This window comes from Lactuca sativa, chromosome 8, assembly GCF_002870075.4.
Source record: "Lactuca sativa cultivar Salinas chromosome 8, Lsat_Salinas_v11, whole genome shotgun sequence".
In the NCBI taxonomy this organism is placed as follows: Eukaryota; Viridiplantae; Streptophyta; class Magnoliopsida; order Asterales; family Asteraceae; genus Lactuca; species Lactuca sativa.
This window is the reverse complement of record NC_056630.2, coordinates 48,675,896-48,692,390: the sequence shown is the minus strand read 5'-3', so window position 1 is coordinate 48,692,390 and position 16,495 is coordinate 48,675,896. Positions and strand designations below refer to the sequence as shown.

Here is a 16,495-nt window from a genome sequence, read left to right as displayed (position 1 = left end):
GAACCGCGAGTCAGTTCTTGGAACAAGTATGAATAAGTGTGAAAACTATTATAGACATTTATTATTGGAAGCACAAGATTCACATTTGGATAAGAAATAGTCACAAGGTTAGTCAGACACTCGAAGAGTCAACTATAGATTTACAATTCGTAGATTCTCACAAATCTTTATGTTTGTCCGATAATTCAGTCATATATATATATATATATATATATATATATATATATATATATATATATATATATATATATATATATATATATATATATATATATATATACACTTTAATCTATTCTTAAACTGTTTATTAATTCATTCTATATAGATGTACAGTCGACAATTAAACTATCCACATTATAAAAGGAGGACATCTAACGGTAACACTTAGTCAAAATCCTTTATAACAAAAAAACTATTGTTTATAGTAAAAGATTGGGTTTGAATGAATAGTTTAAACTAAAATATCACTAATTAGCCAAATAGAATTAGCTCACTTGGTAGAGTTGAAAATCTCTTAAACCGAAGGTTGTGGGTTCAAATCCAAACATAAATGAATTAATTAACTAGGTGAATTTAATTTGAAAAATTAATCATTTCGGTCAGAAAAAAATATATGACTAATTAAATTTAGATTTTACTAGAAAACAACTATTTTACAATGATTTTGAAACTAAACAAAACAAAAAGAAATTAAATATCTTTCTATTTTTTGTTGTTACAAATCCAATCCAATTAAATAGTCATATGTCTAACCTTTAATGCTTATTTAATGATATTTTAGTATATTAATATAACATATGTCATTATTTAATTGGCCAGAAGAATTTGTAAGAATAAAAGTAAAAGGATATTTAATTTCTCAAAAACAAAAAAAAAAAAAAAAAAAAAAAAGAAAAAAAAAAAAAAAGAATCAACAATAAAATTTACAGAAAACTCTCAAAACAATTAAAAGCCGGAAAACATGGGAACATCTGCACGTTTGGATTTCTTTATATCCTCTTTGTATGAAAACAATTAAACAAACGAGAATGTGCAGTTTAGTGAGTAAATCACTTTCGTAGACGACGTCTCTCTCTCTCTCTCTCTCTCTCTCTCTCTCTCTCTCTCTCTCTCTCTCTCTCTCTCTCTCTCTCTCTCTCTCTCTCTCTCTCTCTCTCTCTCTCTCTCTCTCTCTCTCTCTCTCTCTCTCTCTCTCTCTCTCTCTCGTATGATCTTATCTCTTTTATCCTCAATTTTTAATTCTACTGCTTTCCATCTTCTCCACATTTTTGGCAAAAACTAAGAATACCCACTGCGGTATTTTAATCCAACAATCATATTCGACAAGAAGCAGGTGAGGAAAGTACCACTGAACAAAAGGTATTGGATCCCTTTCCTTTTTAAATCAATCCAATTTAATTTGAAGTCGGTTTGATGTTATTATTCTTCTGTAATGTTTCTAATGATCGCTGGGGATATTGTTCATGGGTTTCTTTCAATTTCTTCTTGTGTTGAAGATTTTGATCTTGTTGCTGCTACTACTTTCAGATCTTGATCACTCACAGAGATAGCAATATTAATGCTTACTTTCAGTAGTGACTGCTTTAATTAAGGCATTAAGCAATCAATTATTATAAGAATCAGAAAGTAAAGCAATTCCCACTGTTGGAGATTAATGATGTAAACACTAATCAGTTACTCAATAACAATTTGTTGAAATTCTTATGAGGAGATCTAGTTTAAGTTGACTGATTTCTATTCATCAGATTCCTCATACCTTCAGTTTTGATGAATCCAGTAACATATAATCTAGTAACATATCTTACAAACTTAGCAATTGCTCTTGTTCTTATGACAACTGGGTACTAATTGCAATACTGAAAGCTAGTACAGATTTCATATTTCACCCTGCTTTTGCAGGCGAACAAGCTCAAAAATGGCCACAATTAATTCTTGTGGTCCTTAATCTCTGAAACAAGTTTTATTGAAACATGCAACCACCAAACGAGACCATCTTCCTGGATGCCGATGAGTCTGATATCAGTGTATCAAAAGACAGTTCTACCACTTCATCAACCCTCACAAACCACTCATCCGTTGTTCTTGACTTGACTCTTGGTTTTAATAACAATGAGATTCCTAAGTCTACTGGTTTAGAATCAGGGTCCCCGACAACTGTCTCAGTACCAGCTAAACCACGTGTATTCTCTTGTAAATACTGCAGGCGTAAGTTTTACAGTTCACAGGCATTGGGAGGCCATCAAAATGCACACAAGAGAGAGAAGATGCTTGCGAATAGAGCCATCAAGATGGGACTGATGTCCAGTAGATTTACCAGTCTCGCATCTTTGCCTCTTCATGGGTTCACATCTCGGTCTCTGGGTATCGAAGCTCATGGCTCGTTGCATCAACATGTTGTGCCTCCGCAGATGCCGATTTTTCATGCAGTGAGAGGTGGAACAAGGTTTGACCAGAGCTATTGTGGGATACCGGTATTTGTGGAAGAAGATGAAGCTGAACTGGTTTGGCCTGGTAGTTTTAGGGAGATTGATGGGACGCCTTTAGATTCGTCTACATTGCCAGATCTTACTCTCAAACTTTGACCTTTTTAGAGGTTATTGGGAGTTTTGTAGTATATTCTAAGATTGTGATCAAATCGGGTATCCTTGTTTGTACAGTGAGATTATGAAGATTGGGTTTGCCTGATTCTACTGGTAGCTTGTATTGTATGTATAAGCGGCATAAATTTTCTGAAGCTTAATAAAGATGCTGGTCTGAGTACATGCCAGCAATGGCTTTGCCTGCTGTCATTTGGGACTAGGATGGATATGCCTTGCTTATGGTTTCATTGGGTAGGGCGTGTTTAGATCCTCTGTGTTAATGTTTATTTAGGGTTAGGTCATATAGGATTACATTATCCAAGAGTTGTATTTATCTTTCTCTAAGAGGGATATTTAATGGTTAAACTATCTATAACTTAAAGTTATTGTAGATTATCATTCTAATAATTTTAACCTCTAAATAAATAGTCTTTTCAATGGTTACAAATAGTTTTTTCTTTAATTTTAATTAATCTATTTTTATCTATTTAAAATTTTCTATATAACCCACTTCATTTAGTTAGTCATTTTTAAATATTCATCATATTTTAATATAAACTATTCTAATTAATATTATCGTTATATTTATATTTCTTAAGTAAAATGTAACTAAATATTTTGTAGAATTCATTAACTAGTAAATAAATAAATAAATTGAAAGCTAACATAAAAACAAGGATTAAATTAAATTATGATTAGAAGATGAGGGGATAAAATGTACAAATGGTTAAACTAAATATATATTGGGTGGTTAATAAAAATAAGAAAAAAAAAAAAAAAAAAAGTCATTTGCTCCAATGGGAATAAATGCTCATTATTAATTAGTCGATAGTAATAAACTATAAAAAAATTTATCATGGGAGATGTCTAAGTTATTATTGGTAGATTTTAAATATTTAGCTTTGTTTTTCTCTAGACTGTAAACTTGGACCTTATGGTTTGTTGTTTTTGTGAATATTGTCTAAAAGTTATTCAACTTGCACAACCGATCATATGATATATTTGTTATTATGTGTTTCGTATTTAAAATGACTATTACATTTTTGATTTTCTTATTCCATTTTTTATGAGAACGCTATTATTAATTAGAAATAAAAACGACACACACCACCATAACCTCTCTCTATTGATTTTCTAGGTAGGTGACCACTATCATTGAAGATTGACTACCACCATCTCCTCCCTCATTTCTATTCATCTTTCCAGCCTTCACCACCTAATTTTAATCATATGTATTCTATCGGTGCTCAAAACCCCAACGTTATCGGTGTTCAAAATCCCAACATCTCTACCATGATCTAATATATTTTTGTGGACTATATCTGTCAAACTTGAAATGACTATTATACATTGTTTATTTTTTTTACATGTTTTTTGTATTTATTAGATCATTTTATCAATTACAAATAAAAAAGGTCCCACCCGGCCATAACCTCTCTCTATGGATTTCTTGTTTGGGAACCACTACCATTGAAGAACGACTACGACCATCTCCTTCCTCCCTTTTATGAATCTTTCCAGTCACGAAGCTCTACTTGACAATATTTCATCGCCTGATTTCAACCACTTGAATTTTTTTAGTGCTCAAAACCCCTAACGTCTCCACTATTTTTTTGCCACTGTACCACTGTAGTTGTTGAATTTATACATTCAAGAGTCTTTATTGAATAATATTTAATAACAACATATAATCTTATAGGGTCACATCTTAATCAAGTTGACACATAATGAATATTTATTATTAATAAATAACCAACTAATTATTTTAATTAGAGAATACTTATTATTTTATGAAAAATAATAATTAAAAAAGTATAAACTAGTTGTTATTGATAGGTTTTGGACAGCTAAAAACAATCTTTATAAGCAAAGAAGACAAAGAAAAAACCACTTTCTATACGGACCATGGCACATTCTACTATCAGAAGATGCCATTCGGCTTGAAGAATGTGGGTGCAACCTAACAACGTTTGGTTAACTCGCTCTTCGAGAAGCAAATCGGACGAAGCATAGAAGTCTACGTGGATGATATGGTCATCAAAAGTCTAAGTGAAGAGAAGTTATTCGATGATATTGAGGAGACATTTAAAAACTTAGAAAGGGTTTGGTTGAAATTAAACCCAAGGAAGTGCACCTTTGGAGTGGAAGATGGACAATTATGGGAATACTACGTCACTGAAGAGGGAATCCAGTCAATCCCCGCCAAGGTAAAAGAGCTAATGGAGGTAGCATCCCCACATACCTAAGAGACGTGCAAGGTTTAAATGTCAAGCTAACTACCCTGAGCCGATTCATTTCCAAGTCGGTAGAAAAGCCCATGCCATTCTTCCACAGGCTCAAAGGATGCATCGAAAAGAACAATTTTCATTGGACACCAGTAGCTGAAAAGCACTCTAGAAATGGAAGGAGACCCTGAACAAGCTCCCTACACTCGCTAGTCCATCTCGTGCGTGATACTTCAAGTATATTTATTGGCATCAAACGAGGCAATATCCTCAGTGCTAGCAGTACGGAGAGGGGGAGGACAACTCCCGATCTATTTCGTCATCCGAGCACTGCAAGGCTTGGAAATTAACAATCCTATCATCCAGAAGTTGGTGATAGCACTCATTTACACAACCCAACGCCTAAGGCGATACTTACAGGAAAATCAAATAGAGGTGTTAAGTAGCTACCTAATCAAACATATACTTATTTGGCTAAAAACCTCGAGTTATTTGGCACAGTTGGCAATCAAAGGAAAAGATTTGGTAGACTTCATACTAGAGATACGAGGAGAACTAGAGACACAAGCTCAAGAATAAATTCAGAAGGAGACACCAAGCCAGGAAGAAAAACCATCCTTGGACCCTATACAAAGATTGAGCATCTAGCAAAGAAGGACCGGGAGCATGGATGATACTGACAAGCCCAAGTGGAGAAAAGTTACTTATGTACTCCGCTTCGACTTCAATACTTTTAATAATGAAGTCGAATATGAAGTGTTGCTATCCAGCCTCAGGTTGGCAAACAAGATGGGAGCAGAAAGGGTAATGACCTTGATGGACTCGAGGCTGGTAGCAAACCAATCAATGGAGTAATTGGAGAAAGGGATAAACGGATGGAAAAATACGTGAAGGTTGTCCAAAAGCTAATGAGCCCGCTGAAAAGCTTCACCATCAAGAAAATACCAACCGGAGACAATAAGAGGGTAGACACTCTCAGTAAACTGCCATCGACATGCTTTGATCACCTTTCAAGAAAGTCTTGGTCGAAGTGCTAAAGGAAAGAAACATAGACGATCGCCAGATACGCACATTAACACCAGCACAGCGTAACTGGATGACACCCATTGTGGACTACCTACAACATGGCATCCTACCAGGAAACCATGAAAAGGCTCAGAAGATAAGGATAAAAAGCCCCACAATACGCGTTAATAGTAGGGGAATTATACAAATAGGGATTCACGGCACCATGGCTAAAATACATATACAAAGCTTGCGGCAAGAGAGTACTTCAGGAGGCCCATGTCGGCCCAGCTGGCACACACAAAGGAGCAAGAGCTCTAACAGGGAAAATACTTTGGATGGAAAATTTACAAGCCTGACATTCGCTGTGATGTACCGATGCTTACAAGAATATGTGTAGAGTGTAAAAATTACTCTCTAGTACAAGGAAACCCCCTACGATATTAAAAAGCATATAAATCCCATGACCCGTTTACCGGTGGGAAATTGACATTGTTGGCCCATTCTCATAAGCCTTAGGGAAAGTGAAATTCCTAGTAGTCGCGATAGACTACTTCACCAAGTGGACAAAAGTAGAGCCCGTGGCATGCATAGCAGGGAGGCAGGTGATCAAGTTCTTATGGAAGAATATACTTACGAGATTTGGTACACCTAGAGTGCTGATAAGAGATAATGGACCGTTGTTCACAAAAAACCCATTCAGAAGTTGGTGCACAGATAAGGGCATAGAACAAAGATTCACATCAGCAGCACATCCCTAGCCCAATGGCAAAACAGAAGTGTCCAACAGGACGCTAGTAAACGAAATCAATAAATGGCTAGGGGAGCTAAGGGCAACCGGGTAGACGAACTCCCAGCAGTACTCTGGTCATACCGAACGACACTAAGGACAAGCATGAGGGAAACTCCCTTTAGCCTGGCCTCTGGTATGTAGGCAATACTACCAACAGAATTTATGGTTGGCTTACTATGTAAAACGCGTTTCCAAGAGAAATAGAACAGTGAGGATATAAGCCAGAATCTGGACCTGATAGAAGAGTGGTGTGAACAATCAAGCATTCACTTAATAGCTTATAAGAACGTCGTTGAAGGATAGTACAACCAACGAGTGAAAGAAAAAGCTTTCAAAGTCAAAGATTACATGTTAAGGAATAATGAAGTGATCCATTCCTTGGCACGAGGAAAATTAGGACCGACATGGGAAAGGTCATACAAAGTGGCCGAAGCATACCGGAACGGACCCTATTCACTTGTGACAACCGATGGGACACCAACACCAATGACCTGGAATGCTAGGAACCTCAAGCGCTTCCACTTCTAATGAAAAAATGACCCCTGCCCAGAAGTGATAATTGTAAGCTTGTTCCTATCCAGAAGGGATAATCGTAATAAAGACCCCACCTAGAAGGGGGGATTATCAGACAACCCCTACCGAGGAGGGGATATTACAACTTTGTAATGTGAAGAAATTATATTACCAGCTAGGCTGATAACTCATACTGATGGTTAATATTCAGTGTATTTCTTGCAATACTTAATATATTTTTCATGATGCTTCGTGTATTTTCAATACTTAGTGTATTCTCCACAATTATTGTTGTGTTTTTTCAATACTTAGTGAATTCTCAATATTTCGCATACATTCCTTTCAATCAAATATCAACTCGAAAGGGTCATAACCTTAGTACCACCAACAAGGTAGACACTCGGAAACAAAGTCCACTTTCTAAACTGACCATAATGGTAGAACGTAAAACTCCGAAGCATCTGTCCTGCAGAACGCTGGAAAAATCAAAAGGGCAAACCAAGAGGAAACCAGTCAAAATGAAGTATCCAGTATGTCAGTCAATGGGTGCACATCATAACAATATCATTAGCAAAATATACAAGCAAACAACGGTAGATAAAAGAATAAATAATATTCATATTACTTCACAAAATATCCAGGAATGAAGAGCATCCATGCCACTCAGGGCCTAAAAAGAGAACAAACAAACAATAAAAGAGAACAGCTTCATCAAATTTTCACACCCCGGAGGGTAGCAAAAGGGAACAACACTTCAAACATCACCATCCTGATCACCACCCTGATTACCACCATCATAACCACCCTGATCACCACCATCATTATCACCCTACTAACCACCTTCGTTAACTCATTCATCACCACCACAACCACCATCTTGGTCGCTATCACTATCACCACCTTCACCACCACCATGACCAGCATCAACATTATTCATCAACTCATCCACATCATCAAAGGCGAACAATTTCCTTAACCCAACCATGTCAAGACGACCCAAACCAAGCAAATCATCATACTCAAGGGTAGAAAAGCTCACCAATGCATCATCCAAACTGGAGAAATGGCTAGAATGTTAGTCACTTGCCTCCAGATCATAAGTACCAGCTCCAATTTTAACCTTCAATCCAACACGCTTGTAACATCCCGATTCTTAGGTATGAGATTTTTATTCAAAGACAAATTCCCTTGGAACTCATCGAGTTTGTGGCCTCAACTCAATATGTTGAATGCTTTTGGGAGAAGGAGGAGTTTGAGCAAAATAAAGAGGAGTTTGAGAGAATGAGTCAAGGATCTAGCAAACAAAGCTTTTATCTTCAGTTTGGCACTCTTTTAGACCATTGTAAGTGTTCAAGATCCGATTTTTATCTATCTATGTAGCTAAATCTTGAGTTTTGTACCATTTTCCTTCTTATTCTTGGATGCTGCAATGGATGGACTTCATAAAGTTTGCAACTTTATTAATCTCTAGGTCAAGCTGACCTTAGAGTGAATTAGATATGGTCCTTTGCTAAGTTTTGATGACATGCATGGAATTTAGGTCATATTTCCCCTTTTTAATTCATTTTTGGTTCAAGACATGCATTAGACATGCATGTCCATAAAGCACCCACCTTTGGGATGTTTTTGAGGTTAGAATCTCTTCTGGAAAAGTTGGGTTGCATATCTCAAGGATTTTGTGCTTAATGTTTAATCCTATGAGTTTTTAATCCTTGTGGATGGGTTTTTTTTAGCATTTGGAGTAGTCCCAAAGGATAAAGTTTGAAACATTATCCTTTTAAGCACATTTGCAATTTAGATTTGAGCCTTAGAGTCTCTGGAATCGAGAAATCAGCTTTATGTGTTACGCAGTAGAAAACTCGCTGAGCTGTCCAACCAACTCGGAGAGTTGGCTAGGGTTTTCTCCGAGTTTATGAGTTTTGTAGAACTCAACGAGTCCAAGAGGTGAACTCAGCGATTTGGGTCAACATGGACTGTTGACCTTGACAATTGACTTTGACTTTGACCATGGTTGACCAAGTTGTAACATCCTAATTTCCAGGAATAAAATTTAGGGATTTGTGCACATATGAGAGTCTACTCGACGAGTTGGAGGCCACAAATCGGCGTGTAGAAACCAAGAAGGGTCGGGTATTCCGGAGAACCTACTTGACGAGTTGGACGACCCAACTCGACGAGTTGGAGCTGATTATTAAAAAACCCTAAATTTTAGGGTTTGCGCCCTATTTAAACAACCTTAAGTCCTCCTTCCAGCCTCCCTTATCAACTTCACGTCCAGAGACAAACCCTAATTGAGCAAACCTCCGACTTTGAGTGTGTGTGTGAGACTAAAAAGGGTGTCTTTGGTGCATTTCTTGAAGAGAATTGAAGATTTAGATGCTTGGAATGAGAAGGAGCTTGTAGATCCAACATCTATTTCATTTTGGCATTCATTTGAAAGCAAAAAGTCATTACCTTGATCATTTTCTTGTTAGATCTATACACTCGAAATTTAGGGTCATTTCTAGCTCCTTCTTAAAGCATTTATAGTGTTCAACACGTTTTGAAGTGAGGAGTTCAGATATGGACTCCTCTAGGCCCTTATGGACATAAAGTTCTCGACTTTAGCAATCTTTGGCCCTTCCCTATGCCCTAAACCTCTTGTTAAGGTTAGTTCTAGGGTTTTAATCCCTTTGAGGCCTTGCATGCACATAAAGTTGGCAATTTTACATGATAACTACACTTTAGGAAGCTAGATCTACAGTTTGGAGGTTTTGATTAAAAGTTTCTAAATGAGAAAAGGGATGAAGGAACTCAACGAGTTGCATAAGCTAACTTGATGAGTTGGGTAGGGTTTACCCGCCTTCTGGATTCTGAGTAAACTCGACGAGTAGGTGAGATGAATCGACGAGTTGATGAGGGTTTTCCCGATATTTTGGACATTGAAGAACTTGACGAGTTACTCAAGTAACTCGACGAGTCGACTTATGCTTTTGATTTTGAAGTTCTGAGGGAACTTGACGAATTACTCAAGTAACTCGGTAAGTTGGCCCTAGTTTTTAGTTTATAAGTTCTAAAGGAACTCGACGAGTCAGTGGATGAACTCGACGAGTTGAGTCAACATGGACTGTTGACCTTGACCGTTAACTTTGACTTTGACCAAGGGTTGACTAAGTTTGACTTTGAGTGTATTTTGGTAATTTGGGATTTTAATGGAATCAGTTATATGATGGCTATAGGGAGTTGAGTTTGGAACCGACAGTTGGGGTTTGATCTCCTTGATTTTGCGCTACTTGTGAGGTGAGTTGTCCTCACTATACAAACAGGGTCGAAGGCACCAATGTCGACCCTTTTTGGATTTTTATCCTGGTTATTGCATGATGATATGCTATGTTAGTGACCTGTTAGGTCGGTATCCTGGTATATAGGAAAATGCTATTTTAGTGACCGGTTAGGTCGGTATCTGATATATAGGATGATGCTATGTTAGTGACCGGTTAGGTCGGTATCCTGATATTTAGGATGATGTTATGATTAGTGATCTAATAGATAAATTCGATTGTTTGTACATGCTAGATAGCGTTTGACATATATGTGTGGTTGGGTTGAGGTGGACCTGCTTTGTGCTGAAGGCCAACACACCCAGGGTAGACTATATAGACTGTAGACCCATTAGGGCATATTACTTAGGCCGAAGGCCTAAAGAGCGATCCAGACATAGTGAAGGCCTGGGATGGCAGACCAGACATGCTGAAGGTTTTAAGAGTGGGCCAGATAGACTGAAGGCCCGGTTACGGCGGTCCAGTCATACTGTAGACTCTATATGCATGTTGTTTGTTTGTTATCATATGGTTATGGTTTGTATGGCGTTGGTATTTTGGGGGAACCCACTAAGCTTTGAGCTTACAGTTTTGGATTTTGCTTTAGGTACTTCAGATGATCACGGGAAGGCGAAGGCTTGATTGTGCACCTCCTCGCATTTAATAATTTTGATTTCTAGGATACTCTAATATGAAACTATTTTAAAAACATTTTGTAATTAATATTTGTTTTTGAATGCGTGAAAAAATTTTAAATTTTCATGAATTTTATGGATGTTACAAGTTGGTATCAGAGCCTTGGTTTTGGTGAATTGGAGGAACACTCGTGTGAATCCAGTCTCAAACTAAGGATTTTCAAAATGATTTTCAAATGGTTTTCAAAATACTAAAGGAGGATGCAGAGTGTACGATCAGCCAAAGCCAGTAAGTTGACCCCAAAATACCATACTGTTATTTAATATTATGATATGTTATAGCAACATGTTAGTGATAGGCTAGGGATCTTCAGGAATTGAATGATAGAATTACCTAAACTTTTATGCCTTAACTTGTGTAGCGTACCTCATTCATTATTGTGTGACTCTTCTATGTGTGAATTATTTATTGGATGAATGCATTAGGTCACATACTTCATGGGTTAAATGGTTCTAGGTTAGAGGATTTGGTCCTGCTATGCAGATCTTGTCTGATTCCAACCATCGTTGGATTGAATCTTATAGCCTAGGGTTGTTTAAGTCATGGGGTATGTAATAGTGTTCATGCAATAACTATTTGGCACCAATGGAGGGTCGTGTGGAAGTTGGTGGTAGGATGGATGATGTGTGCAGGATTAGTTGGCCAGTTATGAGATCTTCAGCCTTCCTCTAGGAGTGAGGATTGAGTGCTCGTCTATGCTTATATATATATATATATATATATATATATATATATATATATATATATATATATATATATATATATATATATATGTTAGGGCATTGTGATGGTACTTGAGACAAATATGGGTAGGTGTGGAAGGTCGTATGGGCCCGTACTGCCGAATGCACAGCACCCATACATGTAGCAAGGAAGTCATAAGCCCCAGGGTTTTGTTGGGAATTGGCTTCCCTGTTATGATATGCGTTCATTTAATGTCGTTCTAGTTTATGTTCAGTATGGTGATTGTGAGATGATTTGAGGTAGGATCTGGATCAGGATCGGGAGCTGGTGGCTAGGATAGGTTGGTATTGTTCGTTGATCAAATGCGGGAGATGATTTCCATGGAGGTATCTCAAATTTTGCAAGAAGAATTGTCCGATGTCATGAACCAGGTCACCGCTAGGGTGATCACCAGGAGCAAATTACAGCCTTACAAACTGTATGAGATGTTGCTACTAGGATGACTGTTGGGGGAGCACTGGTTGTGGGGTCACAACTAGGAAAAATGAGGAGGGACCATTCAGCAGAGAACGAAAATTCAGGAGGATCAGGAGGTGTGTGGCAAGTGTGGTGGAAACCATAGATTTGCTTATCACAAGTTCAAGTGTTTCAAGTGCGGAGAGAGAGGGCATGTGCAACGGGATTGCAAGAAGGATTAGATATGCTTTTACTGTCACCAGCCAGGTCATTTCAGGTCCAGCTGTCCTACCTTGAGGACGAAAGGAATTTGAATTTCAACGGTCATTGTTCCTCGTGAGGTCAAAGTCGAGCCGCAATAAATCTCTGGTATGTAATAGAAAACCCCCATTCTGTAATAACATTATGGTCAAATTTTCCTTGATCGGTATTTGTCTTGCCTTGGAATCTTGTTGAGTGTGGATAAGCAGTAATTTCAGGTTAGTTACTTGTTTTGTCAGATCTATGTGTTTCATAACTTCATGAGTCGTTAGGCCATTGGAAGTGTCAGGATAATTTTATTATCGAAGGATCGTAGGTAGTTAGAATTCAGGGATTCATTAAAGGATGGGAAGTAAAATGGTTGATTGACGGATTGGAATTTTATCATGTAACACCCGAAATCAGAAAGGTCAAGAAAGGAAAGGAAAAACCCTAAGTTAAAGAGGGTTGAATCGTCGAGTCCAGGGAGGAACTCGGCGAGTCGGAGCGGGATCCGAGTGTAAAGCAAGTGACCGACTCGGCGAGTCGGCAAGTGGACTCGGCGAGTCAGGTCTGGGTTGGGAAACCCTAATTTCGGGACTTGGTACCCTATTTAAGCATCTTAATCTCTTCCCTAGGGCTCATTTGCGGCCCTATAGTCCAGAACCAGAAACCCTAAGCCTCCATTGTTGTTCAATCAAGCTTTCTTGCCAATTTGGTGATGGGTTTTGATCATAAGACATCCTATGTGCTCATACAAACCCTAAAGCTCGGATCTAGGTTTCTCTATTGTACATACTTTGAATCCAAGACTTTGAACCCTAATACTAGCATATGGAAATCAGAATTCACATGTAAATAGGTTTAGGATATTACCTTGATTGTTATGTAGTAATAACAATCCCAATTCCTCATTGAATTGACCTTGGAAAGTAGAGAGTCACAAGTGTCACTCCTCTAATGGTTCACAAACACCATAAGCAAGTGGAGAAGGTATAAGGAGAGAGGAGAGAGGTTAGAATTCGTCCTTAGGACTTCTTGGGAAGGGTTGGACGAATTCCTATGCCTTAGGGGGTTTATATAGGTGTAAAGATTAGGGTTTTAGTCATTATCCTTATCTAGTTGCTTGCCCACCAAGCAACCATAAGATAAGTCTTAGAAACCCTTATCCTAATCGAATTCTAAGGCATTATCTCCTTAAATTCGTTCACCCTATATTTAAGATAATCTTTACCTTATTTTGTAACTATCACATAATTACAATTCAGCCCCTCTAGTTTAATTAATTACACTTGATCACAAAATTAATTCTTAATTAATTATTGACCAATATTAATTAAACAAATATGATTTCTCCTTTAATATATTATTCTTATAACATATTAATAAATCATAATAACCTCTCTTTCTTTATTTATTTCTCCAATCAAGTTGCTTTGGTGAAGGCAACCCAAAAGGACCATGCACCATCGGGTCAAGTACATACCAAAATAGTTATGGACTTAGACACTAATCCAACAGTCTCCCACTTGGATAAGTCTAATAACTATTCTGCGTATGACTTCGGATCCCGATCTGCAATCGTAGCTTTCCAAAGCCGCTGTCAACTCTGATTATATCAAATACGCGTGTCCTTAGATAAGGGATCATATATTCCTCCATTCTAGATATCATATGAGAAACGATTTCAATCATTCTCTTTGTACTATATCTCGATTTCTGATTTATGACGACAGACTAATTGAACAAATCAAATTAGCCCTAGCCCGGCCGAGCATTTACGTTTGTCATCACTAACCCATCGAGGGGCCCAAAGATATCGTTTTTATCCTACCTTGGATAAAAGGAATGGATAAACTTTGATACAATGCTTGCTTGTACTCACGCACCGAATCACACACAACAATATGTTTTATAACACCAAGTTACTGGTGCGTTTACATATTATCAATGTGCAACCGATTCGCAAGATACAACTCACACATCTCAGTTTCAAGAATATATGATGTTATCGTCTCACCAATCACTCGTGATACAATTCATGGAGTGATCCAAGTGAGCGTGGGTTTAATCCAATGCTCAAATCACATTCATAAGCACTCATGAACGTCGCAGCAAACGCTTGCTTATGTCTAATACTCTTTTAGACAATCCACACACCAATTCACGACAGTCTTCATTCATATCTACTTCCAACATATGAACGAATGTGGCCCGTTTGAATAATTCGATTATTCTTAATAAACTCAATTATTCTGGAAGTCAAAACATGCAAAGGTGAAACACAAGAATAATACTAATCCCATATGGCCTTAAACCTTTGAGTATAAATAAAACGCCTTTTATTTATCACCATATTGATTACTCATTATTTGTCGTTTCGGGTAATCAACTTCTTACTTGAATTCCAACACTTGTCCCATGCTCCTAGCATGAACACAATGTTTACCTATGGTTCTTACTTTGTGAAATAGATTTCATTGAACACATTTCCAATCCTTCTCATTTCACAACTCCAAATCCGTTTTTCATAAGTCAAAGAATATCAAATTCTTGCTACTTATAGAATATGCTAGATTCTGACATTCTATGCAACTATCCTTTCGTAATGTCACTGCACCAAAGTTACAAAGACTATTGCCAATGATATTACAAAGTCCTCTATCGGATATTGTTACAAGACAATTCCATAGACGTGATGTCTCTCACTCAAAGTACATTCTTTGAACATCCTTTTGCATAGAAGTTTCTAATCTAGTCATAGATTTCTCAATATTCAATTCCCAATATGGACACACTTCCATATGTTCCATATGACAACTCATTCTTAATAGAATCTTATCTATTCGTAACGATGTCGATATGGTCCATCCAATATGGAAACATTTCGATATTTTCCAATACTATACTTCCAACTATTCACAAGCGACCAATCCTCGTCGAACTTTGGGTTGTCCTTTGATAGTTGTTTAATTGTTTTTAGTCAAAACCAATTCTAGTCCCTTTTCCCTCTAAATGCGCTCGACATTTGGAAAATTTTAGAATGGTCAAACATTAAAGCATTTGCAATCGATCCTATACCCGAATGGTCAAACATTAAAGCATTTGCAATCGATCCTATACCCGAAGCGTATGGGACACGACGCATAATGTTTTATTTGCTATGTTCTCAAAATTCGAATTGTGAAGAGGGATGCCGTAATCATAATCGAAATTTTAAGAACACACTATGTACCCTTGACTAAGTTTATTAACATTTCTCAACCTAATCCTTTAGATTTGAAATGAAGCATAATATTCTCTCCCTTAATTATAGCAAAACAATTCTTCAACTATTGCAACTTTGCAAAGTATGACTCTTGTTTTCTATAATTAATATTGCTAACCTTGCAATACTTTCCTTAATAATCATACAATCATAACTTTTATGCTCCCACTATCTTGATGATTATTATAAAACATAACACTTATGCTCCCACTAGCTTCGACATGTATTCTTAAACATCTTAACTTCCAGAAAACCAATGCTTATTGAATTTCTTAAGTTCATGTTCCTAATACTTAGTGCTTTGATAATCCTTTATCAATGCTTCTTGAACTTATACACCTTTTACCTTCGATAGTTCATATGTGTGTCTAAACAATTAAGACTAATTGCCAAACCTCACAATTCAAATTATGGAAAGGGATGCCGTAACCATGATTGAATTTGAGAATGCAATTTTACAATCACTATCTTCTTAAAATCTCTCTTAGTGAAAGCATTTCTTCACAATCATTTTCATGAAGGAGGAAATCTTATGACACTTAGATTTGAGCGGTGTATGTGTTCCTATCCATGTGAATTTGTTAAAACCAAAGTTTATGACAAATTCAAACTCATATGGACCGAGCTTTCTTAATCTTGATTTCTTGCCTTATGGTAGCACAACTGCCCACCATGTCTTCCAAGTAGTTAAGCGGCTCACCTTTTCTTATCAATGTACCTTTCATTGATTAAGGTGT

The 16,495-nt window shown here is 37.1% G+C and overlaps 1 protein-coding gene across 1 annotated transcript; it reads left to right on the top strand.

The window, feature by feature from the left end:
• Positions 1-1,064: 1,064 nt before the first annotated feature.
• LOC111904391 (zinc finger protein 4) lies at positions 1,065-2,970 on the top strand. The gene is made up of 2 exons (XM_023900166.3): positions 1,065-1,359; positions 1,900-2,970. Exon 2 carries the CDS (start codon positions 1,971-1,973, stop codon positions 2,580-2,582), a length of 612 nt encoding a protein of 203 aa, XP_023755934.1. The 5' UTR covers positions 1,065-1,359; positions 1,900-1,970; the 3' UTR covers positions 2,583-2,970.
• Positions 2,971-16,495: the final 13,525 nt, after the last annotated feature.

Bases quoted from the DNA above. Each gene is read 5' to 3' on its own strand.
- LOC111904391 (XM_023900166.3), top strand. From the start codon at position 1,971: ATGCAACCACCAAACGAGACCATCTTCCTGGATGCCGATGAGTCTGAT.